Here is a 21,842-nt window from a genome sequence, read left to right on the forward strand (position 1 = left end):
TAGCCCATCTCTTCATTAAATGTCCACCAATCTAAGTTGATCTTCACTTGTAAGGGGAATTCCCTTTCAGAAGATATTTAAGGCATCTCTGGGTGTCCCTTGGGGTCTTTGATTGCCAAGAGAAACCAGTGACCACAAATTTATTGATTACCAGCTAACTTAACCAATAAATTGAATGTTCTGGAATGTTCCCTTAGCCTCACTTCTACCTCTTGGAATTCCTAACCCCTTCAAGATGCAGCTCAAGTACCAATTCTCCTATAGGAGACTTTCCTAAACCCCTCCTAGTCATTAGTTCTCTTACTATCCCATAAATTATGTTATCTATCTTTTTGTATTGACATATTTAAGTATACTGTGTTTCCCATGATAGAATATGAGTTCCTTTAAGTCTAGCATAGTTATAAATTAATAAAGATTGTTTAACTTGAACTGAATTAATTCTAATTGAATTGAGAGATAAAATAAGCTATCTAGTTTTTGTTACTTTTACAACTGTCTGAAAAACTGTAGGTGGGGAATAACCATATATAATGACTTTTAGAGTTATAACTGAAGTTCTAAGCAAAAAGTTGAATGATAAAATGAAAAATGAGTGAAAAAGAAATGATAGTTAATATCCAGTATCATTTTTAATACTGTAAGAGTCAAGACATTTCAGTGTAAGTTGCTTTCATATTTCAATCTTTTCTAAAGTTGAAAGTTTAGAGAACTAGGGAGAACTAATTGGAATTAAATTAGAGCAGTTAATCTCAGATAGTGTTTTCTATTTATATGAAATAATAAAAGCAGTTCCCCTAATAATATTTCCTCCCTGTAATATTTTGTTGCATCTGAAAAAAATAATCTGTGTGACTTAGATGTACTTTGTCATGAGAAATTCAAGAATTTTCTCATTTTTGCAATTTGTTTCTGGTATAGTTTAATGGAAAATATAGTTTTTCATAGATTCATCATAGATTATTATTTCATACTTCAAGGATCTGTGACTATGTCAATGTATCTTGTCACAGATATAGATCATAGTCCCCTGAAGGCTGAAACAGTCTTCGATAGTTCTTGTAGTTGAATAATTAATCATCCTATGACCAAGCTGATGATTTTCTGAATTTAGCTATACAAGTCTTTGGACCATTGAGATTTAGACTATCACCCAACCCATAATAATCCCAATAGCATGAAGAGCTAGCTTTTATATAGCACTTTAAGGTTTGCAAAGCGCTTTACATATATTATTTCATTTATCCTCACAACAAACTTTATTCATAGGTTCTGATATTAGCTCAATTTCATGGATGAGGAAACTGAGGCAGATAGGAGTAACTTGTCTAGGGTTATACAAGCTAGGAAGTGTCTGAAACCAAAGCTGAATTCAAATCTTCCATTCCTTGTTTAGCCCTCTATTGACTACAGCACCTGGCTGCCTCCCTATCTAAAGGCTTTCCAGGCAGACTGAACCATCTAGAACTTGACTATCCTAGTTCACCTTCCCATCAAGTTATGATACCAAGATAATATCCACTGCTTAAGTCTTTTCATACTTGGGTGAGTGCTTATACACTGAAGAACGTTAGATATGAATGTCTGGTCATAATGAAACTTTAGATGGAGCTGACCTTAATTCCCTTCACTGGAGGACATGAATCAACTAATGGAGACAGTCTGTGTGACCACAAACAGAGGCAGCTAGATGGCACAGTGCACAGAGCACTGAGGCTGGAATCAGGAAAAGCCGGGTTCAAATCTATCCTCAGGCACCTACTAGCTGGGTGACCCTGGGTGACTTAATCTGTTTGTCCCAGTTTCCTGTAAAATGAGGATAATAATAGCATCTAACTCCCAAGGTGGCTGAGAGGATCAAATGCTTAGCACAATGCCTGGCACTTAGCAGTGCTTAATAAATGTATGTTTCCTTCCCCATGCTCAAATAATTGCATTCAAATAATTGTTTTCCTGGTGGTTGGAGAAGCCATAAAATAAATTGTTAGAAGGATCTTTGTAACTCCAATCTTTCAAGGGACTTAACATGGAATTTTGGTACACATGTCTCTGTCCTCATGCCAGCTTAAAAGCACCGGGTCTGTGATTAGCAGCCCCTAATTTTACATTTACATTACAGAGAATTGTTTGGTTCCTATGATGTTTTGGGACTTCTTTATGGGTTTAAGGTTGAGGAAAGACATTATAGAATAGTTTGAAGTCCAAACATAATGCCGAAGAATGCAAAGTTCCTGAGGACAAGCATAGAAATAGGACATTTACAGATGTTCTACAAGAGCACATTAAATAGAAATGAAGGGTTTTAAAAGCATTTAGAAAGAAAAAAAAAACTTTGATTAGATTCCTCAGGAAGTAGAGGAAATAATCATATAAGCGGGTAGCTGTTTTTACATTTATAAGGATGATTACAAGACACATAAAGTAGAAAGGGCATGGTACTTTGAGTTAGGATACTCAAATTCAAATCCTGACTCTGACATGTATTGTCAAGTCATTTAACTTCTCTAGGTCTCAGTTTCCTCATCTGTAAATAATAATAATAATCGTTGTACTAATCCCACAAACTTATTGTAAGGAAGAATCTTTATAAACCTGAAAGTGAACTTTTATTTGCTATTCTTGCATTAAGGACCTTACAAATATGAATAAGATACGGTACATAGCTTCAAAAAGCTTGCAGACTTTTAAAAGAGAGAGGAAATATATGAAAATACTGATAATTTTTTAAAAACATAATTCAATTCAACAATAAACATCTATTCATCAGCAAGACTGAATGTAGTCTAAAAGACTAAATGTAGGCTAAAAGTAAGACGCGCTCCTACTTCAATATTTCGATAGGTCTTGGACCTCATCAGTGTAGATTAGTTTCTAGTGGTACCGATCACAGCCCATCCACCAATTCTAATGCCATGAGACTCTCATCCATATCTTTCCATAAATCCTCCACAGGGCATCCCACCATCTGCTAGAGGCCTTCTTTTATGTGTCATAATATGGCATGTCTACCAACGGGCCACATGGCTATCTACTTAAAACCCATATGACGAAACCTCTCTGGGTCTCATTTTCTCCTTCTCCAAAAATCTCTTTTAGCTATAAATCTGACACTCATCACTGCTATTGATCACAGTTGTGAAGAGTGATGAATTTACACAAAAATATTTTAAATAAATGATTATTCAACCTTTTTTTAAATGACAGAGAAAATTTACTCACTACCTTCCTTACATGAAGCTGTAATCTTCCTAAACAATTTCCATTCCCTTGGGACTAAACAAAACAGTACTAATCCCTCTCACTTCAAGTACTTGAAGAGAGCTAAAATGTGCCTCCTATGTCTTCTTTCTTCTAAGCTAACCTCCCCTTGCCCTATTTCCTTCAACCAATCCTCAAATGAAATTAACCCTTTAGCATCTTGGTTATTGTCCTTTGCTTACTCTCCCACTTATCAGTGTCTTCTAAATATGGAACCCCAAGCTGAACATAATGGCCCAGATGTGATTTGACCATGGTAGAGTAAAATAGGATTATTATATCCTTAGTTCTGGACACTATGCCTAACTCAATGCAACCTAATATCCCATTAGCTTATTTTGCCTGGCATATTACACCATTGTCTCATATTCAGTGCATAGTATGTTAAAAATCTCAGATTTTTTTTTTTCAGATGGACAGCTGTCTAATGGAAACAATATACTAATCTCCCACTCTCATACTAGCTATTCTTTCAGAGGTATTGAAACCATTCTTGAGACCTGTTGGATAGAAGATGTTGACTTGGTCCACTGATATCACTTCCTTGTCGCCTGAGTACAAGACAACTACAAGGAGCTCCAAATGTGTTCAAATGCTTGGCTAGTGGACTATAATGGGCAACTTAGGAAAGAGAGATTCAACCACCTAAATCAGTGTGGGCTTATGCTCAGTACATATCCTGGTAATATCCTACTGAGATGACCAAATAAATCTCCTTTTGTTACCTGTTGAATGACCTGTACGTGTAACTTTTTGTACCAATATAAAACATGAACTACTAGGAAAGTGTCCCAAATCAGCCAAGAACATGTCTTCTATTCATGCTCCTCTCATAATGTAAGTTGATGTTATTAAATTTTATTTTATTAGATTTGGCCCAATGTTCTAGATTTGTAGTATCAAACCCAAAAAGAAAAGGTAGCTGATAAGTTGAACATGAGGAACATGAGGATGTCTATGGGCTGCATATTGACTTAGAAAACCACAAATTACCATCATCCATGTCTTATTGTATTTTTTATTTAGTTAGTTAAATGTTTGCCTATCATATTTTAATCTGGTTCAGGCATATTGTTAGCCCAAGTGGCCTGAGTTTTTGATACCTCTATTCTAAACTGAATCCTGATGGTCATTCAATTTCACAACTCTGATTTCCAACTTCATGTCAGGGGCCAAGATTATGGAAGGCTTTGAATACCCAACAAAATTTGCCAAATAAGAAGGAAGATTTTTGAGGAGGAAAATCACAATGAAAATATTGTTTTGGTAAGACTGGTTGAGAAGCAATGTGTAGGAGAGACTCTAATAAGGAGAGACAAACAGAGGGAGACTGTTGGGAAGTTCTTACCTGATATTAAGTAATAGGGACCTACAGTGGTGGTATGGAGAATGAAAAAGAAAAGGTATTATAAGAAAAAAATAAATAAGATTTGCTGACTAACTAAATATGGACTCCTAAGAGAAGGAAAATTCAGTTTTGAGACATGGTGAGGGATGGAGGCTGGACAATGTTGGTGTTGGTACCATCAACAAAAATAAGAGATATAAGAAGGAGGGTTTCAGGGGAAGATAAAGAATTTATTGTGCACATTCATCGCATTAAGCTTAATTGAAAAAATGACTTAATTTTAAAAAACTAAGGATTCTTTATGTTAGAAATTTCAGATATTGATAGATAAGGCTGCCATATTCTATAAAGAATTACACATAATGACTCTTGCCTGCTTGCTCTATGGATTAGTTCAGTCCTAAAGAAGCTCATAATTTCCACTATGCTTAAGAAAACTCTATGCATTCAAGAAACAAAGCTTCCTGTACTAGTAATGTGAGAAATGGCCTCAATTAATTTACCTTTGTGGGGGCTTCTCTTTGTGGGGGCCCAGCATTCATAGAGAGTAGTGTGGAGAATCCAGGTCAGAATGTACTACATCAAAAATAGGAAAGATAGCCTTCTGCTCAATGTAAATAAGCAAGGGCACTTTGAAGATCATTATAACTAAACAGGCTCAGTCTGATTGGGGCGATAGGTTGGGGGCAGATAATAACTATGTAGAAGCAGTGTTTGAAAGCTACATCAATAGAAATAGACTTGTTTAGAAGAGGTATGTCTTTTCTTGGAATCTATTAACAGAATGTACAGTCAAATCTCAATTGTAAAGTAGGTGGTTATCCAGTCTTTGAATTACTCACCAGAATCTTTTCCTTCATTGGCTCTTCAGCTAATTAATTGTCATTAGCATCCTCCATAGAGTGAGAAAGGGAAACAACTCAGTCAAGCTTTTTGATGCTTGTCATTTACAAAGGAATTGGAAGGGAATGAGGCTGATTGTATTTTCTAAATGAGATGAGGATTTGAATTTATGGATTTAAAAAAGGAAATAATTACTAATCTTATTGTGATGCTTCATCATGTCATGAAATGTTATTAGGGTGGGGGGAGGACAAGGACCAGCCAATAGGAGTCTCATCCTTTGACCATACACACTGTTCTGTTTATTGAATGCCTATGTGGAGGCTCAGTATATGTAACAGAAAGGCTCTACTCCCTAGTTCTCAGTATTCACAGGTATTGTGTTTCTGATCTATTTACTATATGCTTTTTACCTGCTGAGATGGAACTGTGTCTGCATACAAAAGACTCCTACTGAGGCAACTCAGTTCTCATTCCTGTATAGTTGTGTTGCAGTGAGGACTTAAGGACTGTTGTCACTTTCTGCAGTGTGGAGAGGGAGACTTACCACCAACAGCTTACTCTCTGAACCTGGAGCAACATGTGGTCCATTAACATAGCCCTACTGTTGCTTCTGTCTTCATTGTGTCTATTTGTTACTGCCTTAGATGAAATCTCATTAGAGAAAGATTGGACTAGAGAGTGCCCTGGTTAGCTTAGAATGTTTGTAAGAGTTAGCTATTGAGAGTCCCAATGATGGGAGTCCATGCCAAAGTGTGTAGGAAACTAAGCCCAGTGAGAAACAAAGCCCCTAGCAACTTACTTCATTTAGCCCAGCAATGTATCAGCCAACAAGACACTGGTTTCTACAAATAAGGGAATAATTTTGTCCGTAGGCTATGACACATCTGGACATTAATTTGGTGGGTGAATGATTTTAAAATCACTTTAAGTTTGAGTATAGTCTTTCAAGGATCTGAGGGAAAGTGTGTCTTCAGATGTAGCAGGAAAATGTTTTTTATTTCTGTTCTTACTGCAAGTTTTCGGTAAACATACCTTTGAAAAATCGATGTTAAGCTGGAGAAGGAAATGGCAAACCACTCCATTATCTTTGCCAAGAAAATGCCAAATGGAGTCAGACATGACTCAACAACAACAACACAAGTACAGGAATGGATAAGGAACAACTTAGTTAAGTTCAGAAAGGCACATCATCTGAAAATTGGCCATCAAGTAATGGATTTCTTTATCCCTTAAGCACTCTATTAAAAAAAAACCTACAAAGGCATAGAGGGTTGAAATTTTGATTGATAGAGAGCATTCCCACCTACTACTGAATCGCAGTAAGGCATTCCTTTTATACCTCCTTATCAGTTCACTCACTTACCACAGAGCCTCTTCTAAACCTTTTCATCTGTCCTCAAGACTTCCACAATACCCCTTCCTCATCCTTGTAGTCGAGGTTCTCCCTTAATATTCACAGAAACATGTTACCCACCTCCTGATAGAGATGTGAGAGACATGGAGTTCAAAATAAAGGAGTAAGACCAATTGGAAGACCATTTCAGTAGTTCTATCAAACTACAGATGTTGCTTTTTCCATTCAAAACCAGCTTGGGAAAGAACTTCAAAAACTTTATTGTAGAGAATAGTGGATCACCTTACTTGACTAGGCTTGTTAGGTATTTCAATATTTAATATTTACAGGGCCACCTCCTTTCCCACATTAGATAATTCTTAAGGTTGACTGATAATCTTCATTTTAAAAAACTTGTCATAAATTGTCAGATAAATGAACTTGCCATTTTTTCTCTGATTATAGGCTATATATCATTAAGACATGTAATATATGAATTTTAGTTGTTTTGAAAGATGCTGAAAGGCATTCTTAGCTGGAATAATAGGAAACATGTGTCTGAGCAATGTAAGATTTCTTCACATAACAGACTAATTTATTCTTAAATCTCTTAATGAATTAAAGCTACCTGCATAATAGTTGGATGATTTGCTGCCATGTTACGTTATTATGATATTTTGTCCTAAGGATCCAGCTCTTTAAAATGTAAGGCATTATCGCCCACCCATTCCAACCTACTTCATAATTCAGAGAGATACGTAAGGGGGAAGAGTAGTAGGTCATGCCAGCTAAATGATCACTAGGTCCATTTCAGGCATACAAAACTGCATGCTTTGCAGATGGTATGCACGTGTAAAAACTGAAAGAGCCACTTTTGACAGGAAATTATATTGTTGCTTTGAGAGGATTTGGGGGTGATAGTACAGAGCGTTTCCTAGGGAGCCAAGTTACTTAGTCTTAAAACTTGAGAGAACAAAATAAATCTCTCATACCCCATTTGCTTTTTGATTCCAGGAGCCTCTGCATCCAAACCTATTTGGCCAGGCAACTGTCGCTCTGAAGTACAGTCAGCATCTCCTAGACTCATGCTGTACTTCAGCTGCATTGGTTGGAGTGCAAAGAGGAGGCGGAGCAACCCCTAGACTCCCCCCTTTTTTCTCCCTCCACACAACATAAGAATCAGCAGCCGGCATGCACAGCTTCTGACATTCGGCATGATGCCTGCACTTGGTGATAGTTTCTATCAGGCTGCATTTGACATTAGCATACCAACCCTGAACTCTCTCTGTGAAACAGAGGTTACTTGGAAAAAATGATTTTGAATTGGATCGAATAAATAAGGCTTAAGGAAAAGCTCAAGGGAGAAGAGAGGGAAGACGATGTGAACAACTGAAGCTCTTTGCAGCTGAGACAGAGACTGATTAAACTTCGGAACTTAAAAGTGAGTCGATGTTCAGAACTGTTCTGACCTGCCTGAAAATTGTGGGAGACGTGCCACAGAGTACCAGGAACATCTTCTTACTTGCTACCTTGAGGAACTAGAAGAAAGCCCCTCAGAAGGGACTAGAGGTTTTAAACCATTTCTGCAGGAGTTTGACTGAGCTCTTTGCAAAATGAACTCCACACAAAATGAACTCTACTACCATGGAATGCACCCCTCTCTCCACTTCTGGAACCACAGCTTTGTGTTGCACAACACTGCCAATGACTCCCTCAGCAAAGGTTACCTGGACAGGGGTTGCTATGAACAACTTTTTGTCTCCCCTGAGGTGTTCGTCACCCTGGGTATCATCAGTTTGTTGGAGAACATCCTGGTGATTGTGGCAATTGCCAAGAACAAGAATCTTCACTCCCCCATGTACTTCTTCATCTGTAGCTTGGCTGTGGCTGATATGCTGGTGAGCGTCTCCAATGGATCAGAGACTATTGTCATCACTCTGCTAAACAGCACTGACACCGATGCACAAAGTTTCACAGTGAACATTGATAATGTCATTGACTCAGTGATTTGTAGCTCTCTGCTTGCTTCTATTTGCAGCCTGCTCTCTATTGCAGTGGACAGGTACTTTACTATCTTCTATGCTCTTCAATACCATAACATCATGACAGTTAGGCGGGTTGGGATCATCATTACTTGTATCTGGGCAGCTTGTACAGTGTCGGGCATATTGTTTATCATTTACTCAGACAGTAGTGCTGTCATTATCTGTCTCATTAGTATGTTTTTCACCATGCTAGCTCTCATGGCTTCTCTCTATGTCCACATGTTCCTGATGGCCCGACTTCACATTAAGAGGATTGCGGTTCTCCCTGGCACAGGCACCATCCGCCAAGGGGCCAACATGAAGGGGGCTATTACTTTGACCATCCTGATTGGAGTTTTTGTGGTCTGCTGGGCCCCCTTTTTCCTCCACCTGATTTTCTATATCTCATGTCCCCAAAATCCATACTGTGTGTGTTTCATGTCCCACTTCAACTTTTACCTCATCCTCATCATGTGTAATTCCATCATTGATCCCCTTATCTATGCCCTCCGGAGTCAAGAACTGAGGAAAACGTTCAAGGAGATCATCTGTTGTTATACTCTGGGAGGCCTTTGTGATTTGTCTGGCAGATATTAAAACACCTCACAGATCTGTATTGAATCCTCCAAGGAGTTCTCTCAATAGAATCTGAACTGTGTGCTTCATAAGTAGCTTTCTATATTGTGTGTGACTTGTTCAGTGTATCATTTGTAAAACAAAAACAAAACAAACTTCAGATTGTGATTCATTTTTCAATGTGAAAAAATGTACTAGTCTCTAAGTATTTTTGTTTAAATGCCACAACTTTTGAGATGTAAAATGCTAAAAGTATGCTAATTTCAGCTTCTCTGTATTTTAAAAAAGGACAACCTTATTTAAAGCATAATATTATGCCCTTTGGGGGTATAAAAAAGAGAAATAGTTTAATCATGTACCTAATAAAGAATTCATTCACATCATTGGTAGACTCTAATCAATAATTGTTGATATTTTATTACACAGCATTTTAAAGTATTGATTTGAGTTGGGTATAAAAGGGACAATATTTTGAAATGTGAAATCACATGGTGAGTAATATAAGAAAAGCTTTCTTCTTCCACTTCTGCCAAAATGGCAGTCTTTTTAACAAGAATTCTCCAAATAAGACTACCCAGGAATAAAGGTAGAAAGATCTTTTGAGTCCCAAAGCAATGGGCCTTTTAAAAGATGGAAGGGATGCATCTGTTCAAGAATATACTTTCATTTCTTCAACCAAACTGTCTGATTATGAAGCAGCTGACTAGTATTCTGGAGCCTGGGTGCTCCTGGGAACACAGAGTATGCTAATTCACACTCTTCTATGCTCCTTTTTGCTTCCAACCACTAAAGAAAGGAGAGACTCTGGTCTCTGATTTCATTTAGTGTAGGAGAGAATACTCTACAGTGCTGACTAAAAAACAAGGGGGTTCAAGCATAGCAATTGCCTATTTCTCCATCAGATACCTAGTGTCAATATCAATTCTTATAAAACATAATAATAAGCAAGCAGCTTGGTGTTCTCTGACATCTTACAATTGTGGGTTTGAAGTAAATTGCTGAAAGCTAAAGAAGTTCTTGGCAAACTCTTCATCCCCAGAATGACGATGTTCCAGCAATGTTTATCTGAATTTAAAAGTAGGTGACCTGTTGTGGATCCATTTGCTCACTGATGAATACAATCCCAGGATCTTCATAGGGGTTTCAATCAGCATAATTACTTAGTACCTTCATTTGGAAGAGTATGTAACTTTAACTTTAGGGGATTATATCTGGGACAAAAAAGGTGCAAACACAAAATCCTCCCAAGTTTTCCAAAGCAGAAGTCCTTAGCCTTTCTGTGTATCATGGACTGCTTTGGCAGTCTGATGAAGCCTATGGTTCCTTCTCTGGATAATGTTTTTAAATGCATAAAATATACAGCATTACTAAGGAAATAACATATTGAATTTTGCATATCAAATTTTTTTTAGAAATAGAAGTTCACATAATTTAAGTTCAGTATACTTGTTCTTATTGTATTGTACTTTTACCTTTTTTGATGAGCCTTCCAAATAAGAGGAGATAATATTGGATGAAGGTTGCTCAGAAAAGAATTATGTAATTTATTTCAGACAATGCTAAAATCTGAATAGATGAAGTAGAATACAGAAGGCCACATTTGAAATCACAGCATCATGTTAACTCAACCTATTTTTTTTTTTTTTTTTTGCATTTCAACATTCAGGCATGGGATGCAGTTCTAATAGTGATGCAGGTGGATTGAAAATGAAGTCATAGCTGGGTTCAAGTTTTAAGTTAAAATTGATTTTGTGGCTTCAGCCTAGTTTCCAAGAATTTTTTCTATCTTTGGAGCACAATTAAATTTATGGATTTAAATATATAATAGCAATGGAATCTTAGTTAAAGCTGTAGGTGAAATGAAAGTGTTGATATATCATTGTGAGCATTCATTTGGATGTCTTAATTTAATATATATGAGAAATTCCTTGGGCTTAAGGTGGAGACAAACAATATAAAATAATATTCCACATCTTCAGTGGCAACTCTGATTCTGCTTTGGTACTTCTGAAAGCCTCTATCTCTCTGTCTCTCTCCGCTCCTCTCCTCTTCTCTTCTCCTCTTTTCTCCTTTCTGAACCTCTCCCCTCTGTCTGTCCATCATCATCTCTCTTCTCTCTCTCTGTCTCTCTGTCTCTCTCTTTCTCCCCTCCCTTTCCCCCTCCCCTTCTTCCTCTCCCTCTTCCTTTTTTTTCCCTTTCCCCACCCCATTGCACATACAATCTCGAGAAATAAGCCTTCTCTTACCTATTACGTATTCCCTTCTTGCTCAACTGAGGAACAACAATGTCTATGACTCTTGGCTCAACTCGCAGAAGGAAAGACAGTGTTATGGAATTAATGTGACAGTAGGAGACTAGAGGACGAAGCAGTTAGAGCTAGGACCAGGGCAAGGGCAGAAAACTAAAACAAAATTATGTAACTTCAGGGGGTGATGAAGCCTCAATTTCTACCACCCTTATTGGAGTAAGAAAAATGCTTTCGAACATAAGTCAGATGGATGGGACATGGTGTTGCAAAGAACCACCTATGGACATTTGTTGTGAAGAATGCTAGTAAAGCCAGGCACCTTGCTAAGTTCTGGGATACCGAGAAAAAGATGATTACTGCCCTCAAGGACCTTAAATTCTAATGAGGAGGGCAACATGTAAATAAATAGCAAAGGTACATACAATTTATACACAGAGTAGTTGGGAAGTAATCTGAGGGGGAAAGACACTAGCAGCTGGGGTGAATGGGAAATACCTTCTGTAGAAGGTGATGAGTCATAAAGGAAGCCAGTGAAACCAAGAGGCAGAGGTGAGGGGGCAGATTATTCCAGGCACAAGGGAGAGCTAGTGCAAAGGCAAGCAAATGGACGATGTCATGTAATGTGAGAGGTCAGGAGTCTTAACCTTGGAGCTGGGAATAATGTATGTATGTATGTACACATATATACATATACACACATGTATATATTCATATTTATATATTCTATGTATGTATATTATACACTTTAATATATGTATATTTATAACCATGCTTCCTCTGTAAAAGTCTTCACCAGACTACCAAAGGGTCAGTGACATGAAAAAAAAAGGTTGGAGGTATCCTGCTAGAGGTATCCTATCGTGGATTTGAATCCAAAGTCAAGGATTCAAATCCCAACTCTGCAACGTGTGTCACTTACTACACATGGGCAAATCATGCCAACTCTTTAGGTCTCAGTTTCCTCCTTTGTAAAATTAAAGGGTCGGACTCACTAGATAACCTAAAGGCTTCCTTCCAGCTTGAAAACTATGACCTTGTGATCATGATAAAGTTCGACAGGGATTTCCTATTATGCCTCATCATCACCTCAGTGAACTCTGCTAAATCACCATATGTGTTTTCGTTACGGGGGGAATTAATAAAACATGGATTTATTTCCTGTAACGTCAGCAACCTGTGGTTCTGCTGGGGGAAGGAAACCACCAGTACAAAATGAACCAAGGTAAGGTTGAATTGTGCTCAATTTAGGGATAGGCCAAGATCCTCAGTTTGAGGCTGAGCTGAAGGTAGATTTCAGGAGTCTGGAAATTCCCTGTGTTCCTTTTGGAGTGCAGTGGGAGTTATTTGTTGTTGATGCTATTTTCTTATGGCCAAGGAAGTATAAACAGATTGGGCCACATTATTTCAGCAATCTCCTTAGATTCATCAATAGCATAGGTAAGGGGTATTTTTAGGAAATTATTCCAAGTCCTTTCCCCAATACTTGATACTCTGATTAGCCAGGTCAGATTTTATTGGAATGCCATTGGTTTGTATATACAAACTACTCCCATTATTCAGAAAGGTTTCCCCCAAAGTTTATGTCCTGTGCCCTTTTCACTTCCAACATTCTATCCTTTGGTGATCTCAATTTGGGGCTGAGTTACCATTTCTATAGAGATAACTTACAAATAAAAATATCCATTCCTAATCTTTCTCTAGAACTCAACTCCTGAACCTCCAATTGGTTGATGGATGCCTTTACAGGATAACTTATCAGAATCTCAAATTCTATATGCTGAAAAAGGAGCATTCATTATCCCCTTCCTTGCCCTAAAACCTAACCCTCCACTTTTCTTTCCTATTTCTGTTAAAGTCACTACCACCTTCCCAATCATACAAAGCTTCATCTTTAATTCTCATCCCCATGTCCAATCAGTTTCCAAGTCCTGCAAGTTTTACATCCACAACCTCTCTCAAATCTTCTTGCCACTCACATCATTTTAATAGTTTAATCCATGATTCTTTTTCTGGATTATTTTTAAAGCCTTCTAATTGACTCCCTGTTTCCAATCCAACCTTCCCCTCTCCAATCTGATCTTCACACAGTTGCCCAAATAACCTTCTTCACTAACAGATCTCACCACATCTTACTCCTCTTCAAAGAACTTCAGTAGCTCTCTATTGCCCCAAGGATAAAATACAAACCATTCCCACTTGATATTTAAGACCTTACATAATCTGACACAAGCTACCTCTCTTCAGCCTTGTATTTCATTGCTCCCATTCACATATTCATCTACCACCTCCAGATGGTCTCACAAATTTTCCTCCATGCCTAGAATGTTCTACTTCTTAATCTTTACTTTTCAGAATCTTCCTTCAAGGATAAGTTTCTATGTTACTTTCCCCAAGAAACCTCCCTGGTCTGTCCCCATCACAATTCCTTAGCTCCTTGAAGGTAGAAATTATTTTATTTTTGCCTTGATGCTTATCCAATATCTAGTATAGTGCTTTACTGGGTTCAAATTCTACCTCAGACACCTAAAACCTGTGTGATGCTACACAAGTCACTAGACCTACACAGGACTCAGTTTACTTATGTATGGAATGGGGGAGGGGTTGAACTAGGTGAGCTCTAAGGTACTTTTTGGCTCTCTATGTTTGATAAAAATTTTAATTGCTCTATGGATATTACTTTCATTATTTTAAATTACTGAGGTAAATATACATCAGAGAGAGCTGGTATGATAGATAAAATGTGTGAATTTGTATTACAGGTAGCTAGGATAGCAGATAAAATTTGAAACAAAAAGACCTCAGTTCAGGTTCTGCCACTGATAAACACCAGTTTGATGATTATGGTCAAGTCCCTTATCTTCTTCTTCTCCTTCACTCCCTCCACCCCAAACTCTCCAAGATTAGAAATTATAGACAAAACATAGATATGCCTTAGTGGAGGCAGTTTCTCTAACCTGACAAAATCCCAGATCTGTACCCCTTTCCCCCCAAAAAATACTTAATTCAGCACCCATTACTTTTATGTTTCTCTGCTTACTTTCCCCAACCCACTCTCCTCACCCCATCCCCATTTCATGAGCATTTTTAAAAATTTCTGATTGCTTGCTGACTGAGTTACCATATTTCAATGTTTTTTTTTTCTCTCTACTTTTAGGGAGGTGTGAATTTTTCTTTGTTTTTGTTGTTATTGTTTGTTTGCCTTTAAGATCACCTTAGCAAGAAGAAGGTGCATGACATAAAACAAAGACATTATTTTTAAAAAATATCAAAGGTGGTGTCAGAGGGAGGACAGATATCTGGACTTTTCCCTGGTTTGGTTGTATGAGGAGACATAACCTTTATTGCTTCTTGGTGCATTTGGGCCATTCTGCCAGGTTCATGACCCTCTTAGTACATGAGGTACAATTTTAATGGAAAACTAGGATCAGAGCAGATGGTTTTTATGTTCACATCTGGTTTTCACAGCAGATTGAGACTAAGGAACAAACCAAGGGAAAAAGTGTTTTCATCACATTTCTCATTAAAAGAATAAAAAGAAAATAATTTAAGTACAGGCAGATTAAAAAGTAGACGATGCCAGGCCTCACATATGCCCTTGCTTCATACAGATGTGACAATAGACCATTCAATCACCGAGCATAATTAAGCACCTACCATATGCCAGGCCCTGTGCTAGGTCTTGGGGGTGATACAAATGAAAAGGATGAAACAATCCTACTCAAAAAGAGCTCAATTCTAATGGGGGAGGCAAGAACATATAAAATATATATAGCACGAACATAAAGAAAATAAATACAAATAGGCAAAGTCACTATAAAGGTAGTTTGGGAGGAAAGGCACTAGCATTAGGAAAGGCTTTATGAACAAGATCTTAACTGAAGAGGCAGATTCGACAGATAGAGGTAAGAGGTAGGCAGTGGGATTAGTCAATGCAAAAGCAAAGAGGAGGGGGATGGAGTGTCAGTTGTTAGAAAAGGAGAGAAATTCAATTTGGTTAGATCATAGAGTGTGGAAGGAAAGTCATGGGAGCTGGGTTGTGAAGAGCTTTAAAATCTAAATAGAAGAGTTTATATTTTATCCTAAAGGCAATTGAGTAGTTAATTGAGTAGGGACATCAGTTGTTCAGGTATGCACTTAAAATTATTTTGGCAGCATTGTGGAGAATGGACAGGAGTTGTGAGAAACTTTAAGCAAGGAGACTAATTAGGAGTCTGTGACAATAATATTAGCAAGAGATGATGAGGGCTTGCACAACTAGGGCCATAGGTAGCCATGTGAGTGGAAAAGAGTCATAGGCATTGGATGTGAGAGATGTTGTGGAGAGAAAATCAACAAGATCTGGTCATTAATTGGATGTGGGGGGGGGGGGGTGAAGGAGATTGAGGAGTCAAGGATAATACCCAGGCTATGAAGCTGAGACACTGGAAGAATTGTGGTGTCTGACAGAATTGAGAAGTTTAGAAGAAGGGAGGGTGTGTGGGGGGTAGGTATATATTAAGTTCAATTTGTTTGAGATGTCTCTAGGACATCTATTTTGAAATGTCCAATAGGCAATTATTAATGTGGGATTGCATATTTATAAAAATAAATCAATGTAATGAATGAATATAAAAGCATTTAAGTGCTTATAATGTGCCAAAGACTGTGCTAAAAGTTCTGTATACAAACATGAAAGCAAAGACCGTGTCCTCAAGGAGTTTATTTTCTAGAGAAGGGGTAGATCATGGTCCATGATTTCAGAATTCAGAGTTTGTGAGCACAAGAGTAAGGAGAAGGAAGGAAAGGAAAGGGCACACATCAAGTGGGAAATAGGCTGTCAAGGAGGTTGTGGAGGTAGCCAGAGAAGAAGGGTTTTCCTGAAATTATGTTCAAGAAGAAGCAACCACCAATCAAGAGTTTCCTAAAACCATAAATTAAGTTGTATGTGTATGGTTATAGCCCACATTCAGAAGGGATGATTTGTACTCTTTGAAAGATGAATACTAGTCATCTAAATGGGAGGCAATCATGGCTTAAGATTTAGAAACTCTGAATTTTCGAGATAGTCCAATCCTCCTGATTTACAAATGAAGAAACTGAAACCAGAGAAATTAAGGAATTTTTCTAAAGTCATACAACTGTGGCTGGGGAAGGGAAGAAACAACATTTTGATGTGTTGATGGGACCTGGATCCCTAAAAGAAAAGACCATATCTATGAAAGCAACAGATTCCCTGAATTTTCCCATACATAGCCCAGATCAGTGGCATCTCCACCCAAGGGATGTGGCCCACCCCACCCACCTAGACCACCCAATTAGCTTACATATTCCTTTCACTGTTGCACCGGGATCACCCCAGACTACTAAATACTCCTTTTGCTATTGGTTCTGGCCTACCCCAGACTGCTTACCACTCCTTAATCCCATCCAGATCCTTTTGTGTATATAAGCATCAGTCTCACACCCATTAAGTTGCAGATTCAATATGAATCCAGCCCTCTTCTACTGGCATTACAATAAACCTTGCCGCTTTGACCAGAAGAAGGTTTGAGTGTGAATTCTTTCCAGGCAGATGCCGCCATCTACCCTGACATTTTGGGGTTCCTAGAATCCCCAAGCCATGTTATCAGGGTTCCCAGCAACTCTAAACCACATCAATTCCATCAGCTCCCCTAACTGTTCCCCAACTTGTGCTATATGCTGCTATAGCCCAAGGGATGTTGATAACCTACTTGAACACATCTTTCAATGATTAACAAATTCCCACCCAATCACACCCTCCCCACCCCAGTGATTCTGATCCCTAAAGTGTCATTATTCAAATTCAAATTTTCTGTCCCCCACTGCCTACTCCCTCATTCCCATTCCCCTAGACCCAACCTCCACTGATGTCTCAGTTGAAAGCTACTCACCCCTTCCATTGTACTCTCTGTGCCTGCTCTGTGGATAACAAACTTACTTTCATCTTAAATTCTTATTTCTTCCCTATTCCTTCCATCTTCTGGCTCTCACTGAGACTTAATTCTCTCCTGATAACACAGCTTCCCCAGCCACCCTTTCTAGCACTGGTAGCACTTTTGCTCATTATCCAGACTCAATAGTTGATCAATTTTAGGGAGTGGGAACATTTGTTGTTCCCCTTTGCCACTTCCAAACTCTCCCCCTTCTACCAGTGCTCCAAAGCCTCTCCTCCTCTGAGATTCACTCAATTCATACTTACAATTCAGTCAAAATTCTCATAATTGCTATCTACCAACCTTCAAGACATTCTTCTTTCCTCAATGAATCCAGTGCCTGGTTCACAGTCTTTCTCAACTCCCTAACTACTGCCCTCATACTAGGGGAATTCAACATACATACTAATACTTCCTCAAACACCCTAACCTTATAGTTCCTCAAATAAATTAATAAATGCATTAATAAAACAAACAAATGAATCAATAGATGATAGATGTATTAAAAATCCATGTTACCATTTCATACTATTATTGCTTCTTTTAAAGGGCTTAGAATTAAAATAACAAAGACTATCAGTAGTTTGACTAAAATGAGCTAACAACACCTACCTGGAATTTTATGAAACCATAGGAGAGGTGACACTGGGGAATTACAACTGCTGCTACCTGCTAAGAGCTGTTGGGGTATCTGCAGTTACCATGTTTGGAGGATTGCTGCTACAAGCCATATCACTTTCACAACTTTCAGTGACTAAGGCTATAAAAATCTCCAGGGAAGATCTGGTACCTATTCATAGGTACCAATATTTTATATGGTCTTTTTTTTTTCTTTAACCTACAAATATTTGATATATAAATATCAAATGAATATAAATCATTTGATTTTTGTGAATTGTAAGCTTGCAGTTGGTGTTGAGCTTGGAGTTGGTGACAACAAAATGAATTGTGTCATATGGTGGGGTTTTTGTGTGAAAGTAACCAATCAATCAGCAAGCAGTTATTAAGCTCTTGCTATGTGCCAGGCACTGTACACAAGCCAGAAAAAAGATGACTCTGCTCCCCCAACCCATGTACCCAGGACCTTAGTCCCAAGTAAAAGTTGTTGGTGCAAACGTTATATTATAGTATAATGACTAAATAGTGTAATATGTATAGTATTATGTGTATATATATAATAGCATAATATATAATATGTATATAATATATATAATATAAATAGTAAGCTACCATCAGAAACCTGAGAAACGAGATTAAAACTTCATCTCATTTGAATCTCCATCATACTTTTCGACATAATTCCTTTCTGAGTACAGGGATATGTTTACTAAGCCTGGATTCCTGATGTGAAATTTAAATTCATTATTATTTTAGGATAGATTCCACTGAATTTAATGGAGGCAACACATTCTTAAAGAAACACATGCTTAATTTTGACAGGAGGAACAAAAGAAGGACCCTAATTAAAGAATTTGCTCATTGTTCACCGATGCTCAACACATTAATCCCTGAAATTCTTCCAGACAAATTGGAGAATGTGTTCCTTAGCAGTCAAGTTATCAGGCAGCCTCTCCTAGGAGATCAGGTTTGACAGTCTTTTCAAGTAGGCATCAAGGTTTGGAAATTCTCCTGTGACAAGTATGTAAGAAGGGGAAAGATGATTAAATACTGTTCATAAGGCATGAATGTTCAGTTTGCAAGCTTCAGAGTAGTGGGACAAGTTAAAACAAATAATCAGACATTCTGAAAAATGAGGAGTTTTGAGCTTTCCAAAAGAAAAAGTCAATTTAACTAGTATTCTTTTTGTAACCAGCATAGTAGTTTTTTTTTCTTTGAAAAGGAAATTGCAAATCTGCACCTGGAATAAGTGAATAAACTGATGGCAATATAATTTGAGGCCATATTTTACAAAAACAGCTTTAATCTGTAGCAAGTTTTAGCCTGGAGTTAAATTAATTAGTAATCATAGTAGATGTGAAATTACCAACATTCAATATGAATGAGAAAGAGAAGAGACAGCTGAGAGTACATAAAGTGAAAAACCAATAGGAAAATTCCCAAGAACTGAATCCATAAACTTTTCAGTATAGTTTTGTTTCAAATTCAGCTGTGGCTGAAGGTTTGGCTTCTCAACATAGTGGTAAGTGCAATACTTGACTATCTCTGTCACAGTCTTCTGTCTATGTCTTTCTATCTCCTCTACATCTCTCTGTCTTTAGCTCTCTGTCTTTAGCTCTTGGTCTTTTGATCTCTCTCTTTCTCTCCATATGCATGTATATATTTACATATACATTGTATATGTCAAAGCCATCAGTCAACAAGAATTTACTAAATGTTTACAGGTGCCAATATAAACTTCCGGAGACACAAAGAAAAAAATAAAAACGGCCCTTTCCCTCAAGGAGATTACATTCCATCAGAAAAACCCTACCCACATTAAGTGGTAGTTTCCCTTTGAGGAAAAGGTATTCACATGACTTGGTTTTCTATTTGCATTAAACTTGACTTTATGGTTTAAAATAATCTCTTTATCTTTAACATATGAACTATCTCCCAAGCATCATCAAAATCAATCACCCATTTAAAACAAACCAACAGTTGTATATGTCTTATTTAAATAATACAACATCTGGGTCATTTAATTCCAGATCATCTTTTAAAGTTCCAAAATGTAGAGCTATATTTTATGGCCTCATTCATTCAACAAACATTTATTGAGTTTTAACAATGTAAAAAGCACCTTGTTTGTTGGCATACAAAAGTGATTAAGATCCAACTCAATCCAACCAATCAATAAACATTTATTAAGGGCCTACCCTGTGGCAGACATTCTGCCAAGCCCTGGAGATACAAAAAGAGGAAAAAATAGTCCCTGCCCTCAGGGAGCTTGCAATCTAATGGGGGTAAAAATGGAGGCAGGGGTGACGACAAGTAAACAAACACGTACAAACAATCTGCATAAAGGGTAAGTAGGACATAATTAGCAAAGTGAAGGAAATAGAATTCAGATTGGTTAGGAAAGGCTTCTTGTAGAAGATGGAAATTTAGTTGAAAATTAAAGGAAGCCAGTGAAACCAGTAGGTAAAAATATGAAGGAAGAACATTACAGGAAAAGGGCACAGCCAGAGAAAATGGCTGGAGCCCAGAGATGGAGGATGTTTCTCATGGAACAGCCAGGAGGCCAGTGTCACTGGATAGAAGAGTACCTGTCAAGGTAGTAAGGGATAAGATTGGAAAAGCAGGAGAGGGCTAGGTGATGAAGAGTCTTGTGTGACAGAGCACTTTTGTATTTTATCATAGATTGGGAGCTACTGAGTATAGGGGTGACATGGTTAGACTTGTGCCTTGTGGAAATCACTTTGATGGCAGAATAGAGGATTAATTGGAGTGGAGAGAGAATTGAGGCAGGCAAACCACAGCAGGTTATTGCCATAGTCCATGTGTGAGGTGATCAGGGCCTGCACTAGAGTGGTGGCACTATCAGAAGAGAAAAGAGGATGGGTTGGAAAGATTTTGCAATTGGGCTTGGCAACAAATTGGATATGAGTGGGGGGCACTGAGGAATAGTGAGGAGTTGAAGATAACATCTTGTTTGTGAGCATGAGGGGCTTTGGGGATGGTGCTGTTGTCAGCTGTAATAGGAAGGAGGCAAGGTTTAGGGGGAAATACAGTGAGTGTGTTTTGGATATATTTACTTTAAGATCAACTGGACATTCAGTTTGAGACATCTGAAAGGCCATTGGAGATCAGCAGAGAGGTTGGGGCAGGATAGAGATGATAATTAGAGTTAGAGAATCATAAGCATGGAGGTGGTAATTAAATCCATGGGAGGTGATGAGATCACCAAATGAAATAATATAGAGGAAGAAGAAGAGAGGGCCCAGGACAGAACCCTGTGGGACACTTGGAGTTAGAGGACATGATCTGGATGAGGATCCCGCAAAACCACTGAGAAGGAGTGGTCAGATAGATAGGAAAAGAACCAGTAGAGTGTGGTGCCCTGAAAACCTAGAGAGAAGAGATTATCTAGGACAAGGATGGGGAACCTGTGGCTTTGAGGCCACATGTGGCCCTCTAGGTCCTTGGGTGTGGCCTTTTGACTGAGTCCAAGTTTTATGGAACAAATCAAGGGATTTAATTCAGTCAAAAGGCCACACCCAAGGACCTAGAGGGCCACATGTGACCTCAAGGCCACAGGTTCCCCACCCCTGATAGGAGAAGAAAGTGATCAAAAGTGTTAAAACCTCCAGAGAGGTGCAGGGGAATGAGGATTGA

General features: G+C 38.1%; 1 protein-coding gene across 1 annotated transcript; it reads left to right on the plus strand.

The window, feature by feature from the left end:
- Positions 1-7,960: 7,960 nt before the first annotated feature.
- On the plus strand, positions 7,961-9,773 carry MC4R (melanocortin 4 receptor). The gene has a single exon (XM_036734135.1). The coding sequence runs from the start codon at positions 8,399-8,401 to the stop codon at positions 9,404-9,406; it is 1,008 nt and encodes a 335-aa protein (XP_036590030.1). The 5' UTR covers positions 7,961-8,398; the 3' UTR covers positions 9,407-9,773.
- Positions 9,774-21,842: the final 12,069 nt, after the last annotated feature.

The sequence above is a fragment of the Trichosurus vulpecula genome, chromosome 1 (genome assembly GCF_011100635.1).
Source record: "Trichosurus vulpecula isolate mTriVul1 chromosome 1, mTriVul1.pri, whole genome shotgun sequence".
Lineage (NCBI taxonomy): Eukaryota > Metazoa > Chordata > Mammalia > Diprotodontia > Phalangeridae > Trichosurus > Trichosurus vulpecula.

Coding starts and splice junctions, on each gene's coding strand:
- MC4R (XM_036734135.1), top strand. CDS start 8,399: ATGAACTCCACACAAAATGAACTCTACTACCATGGAATGCACCCCTCT.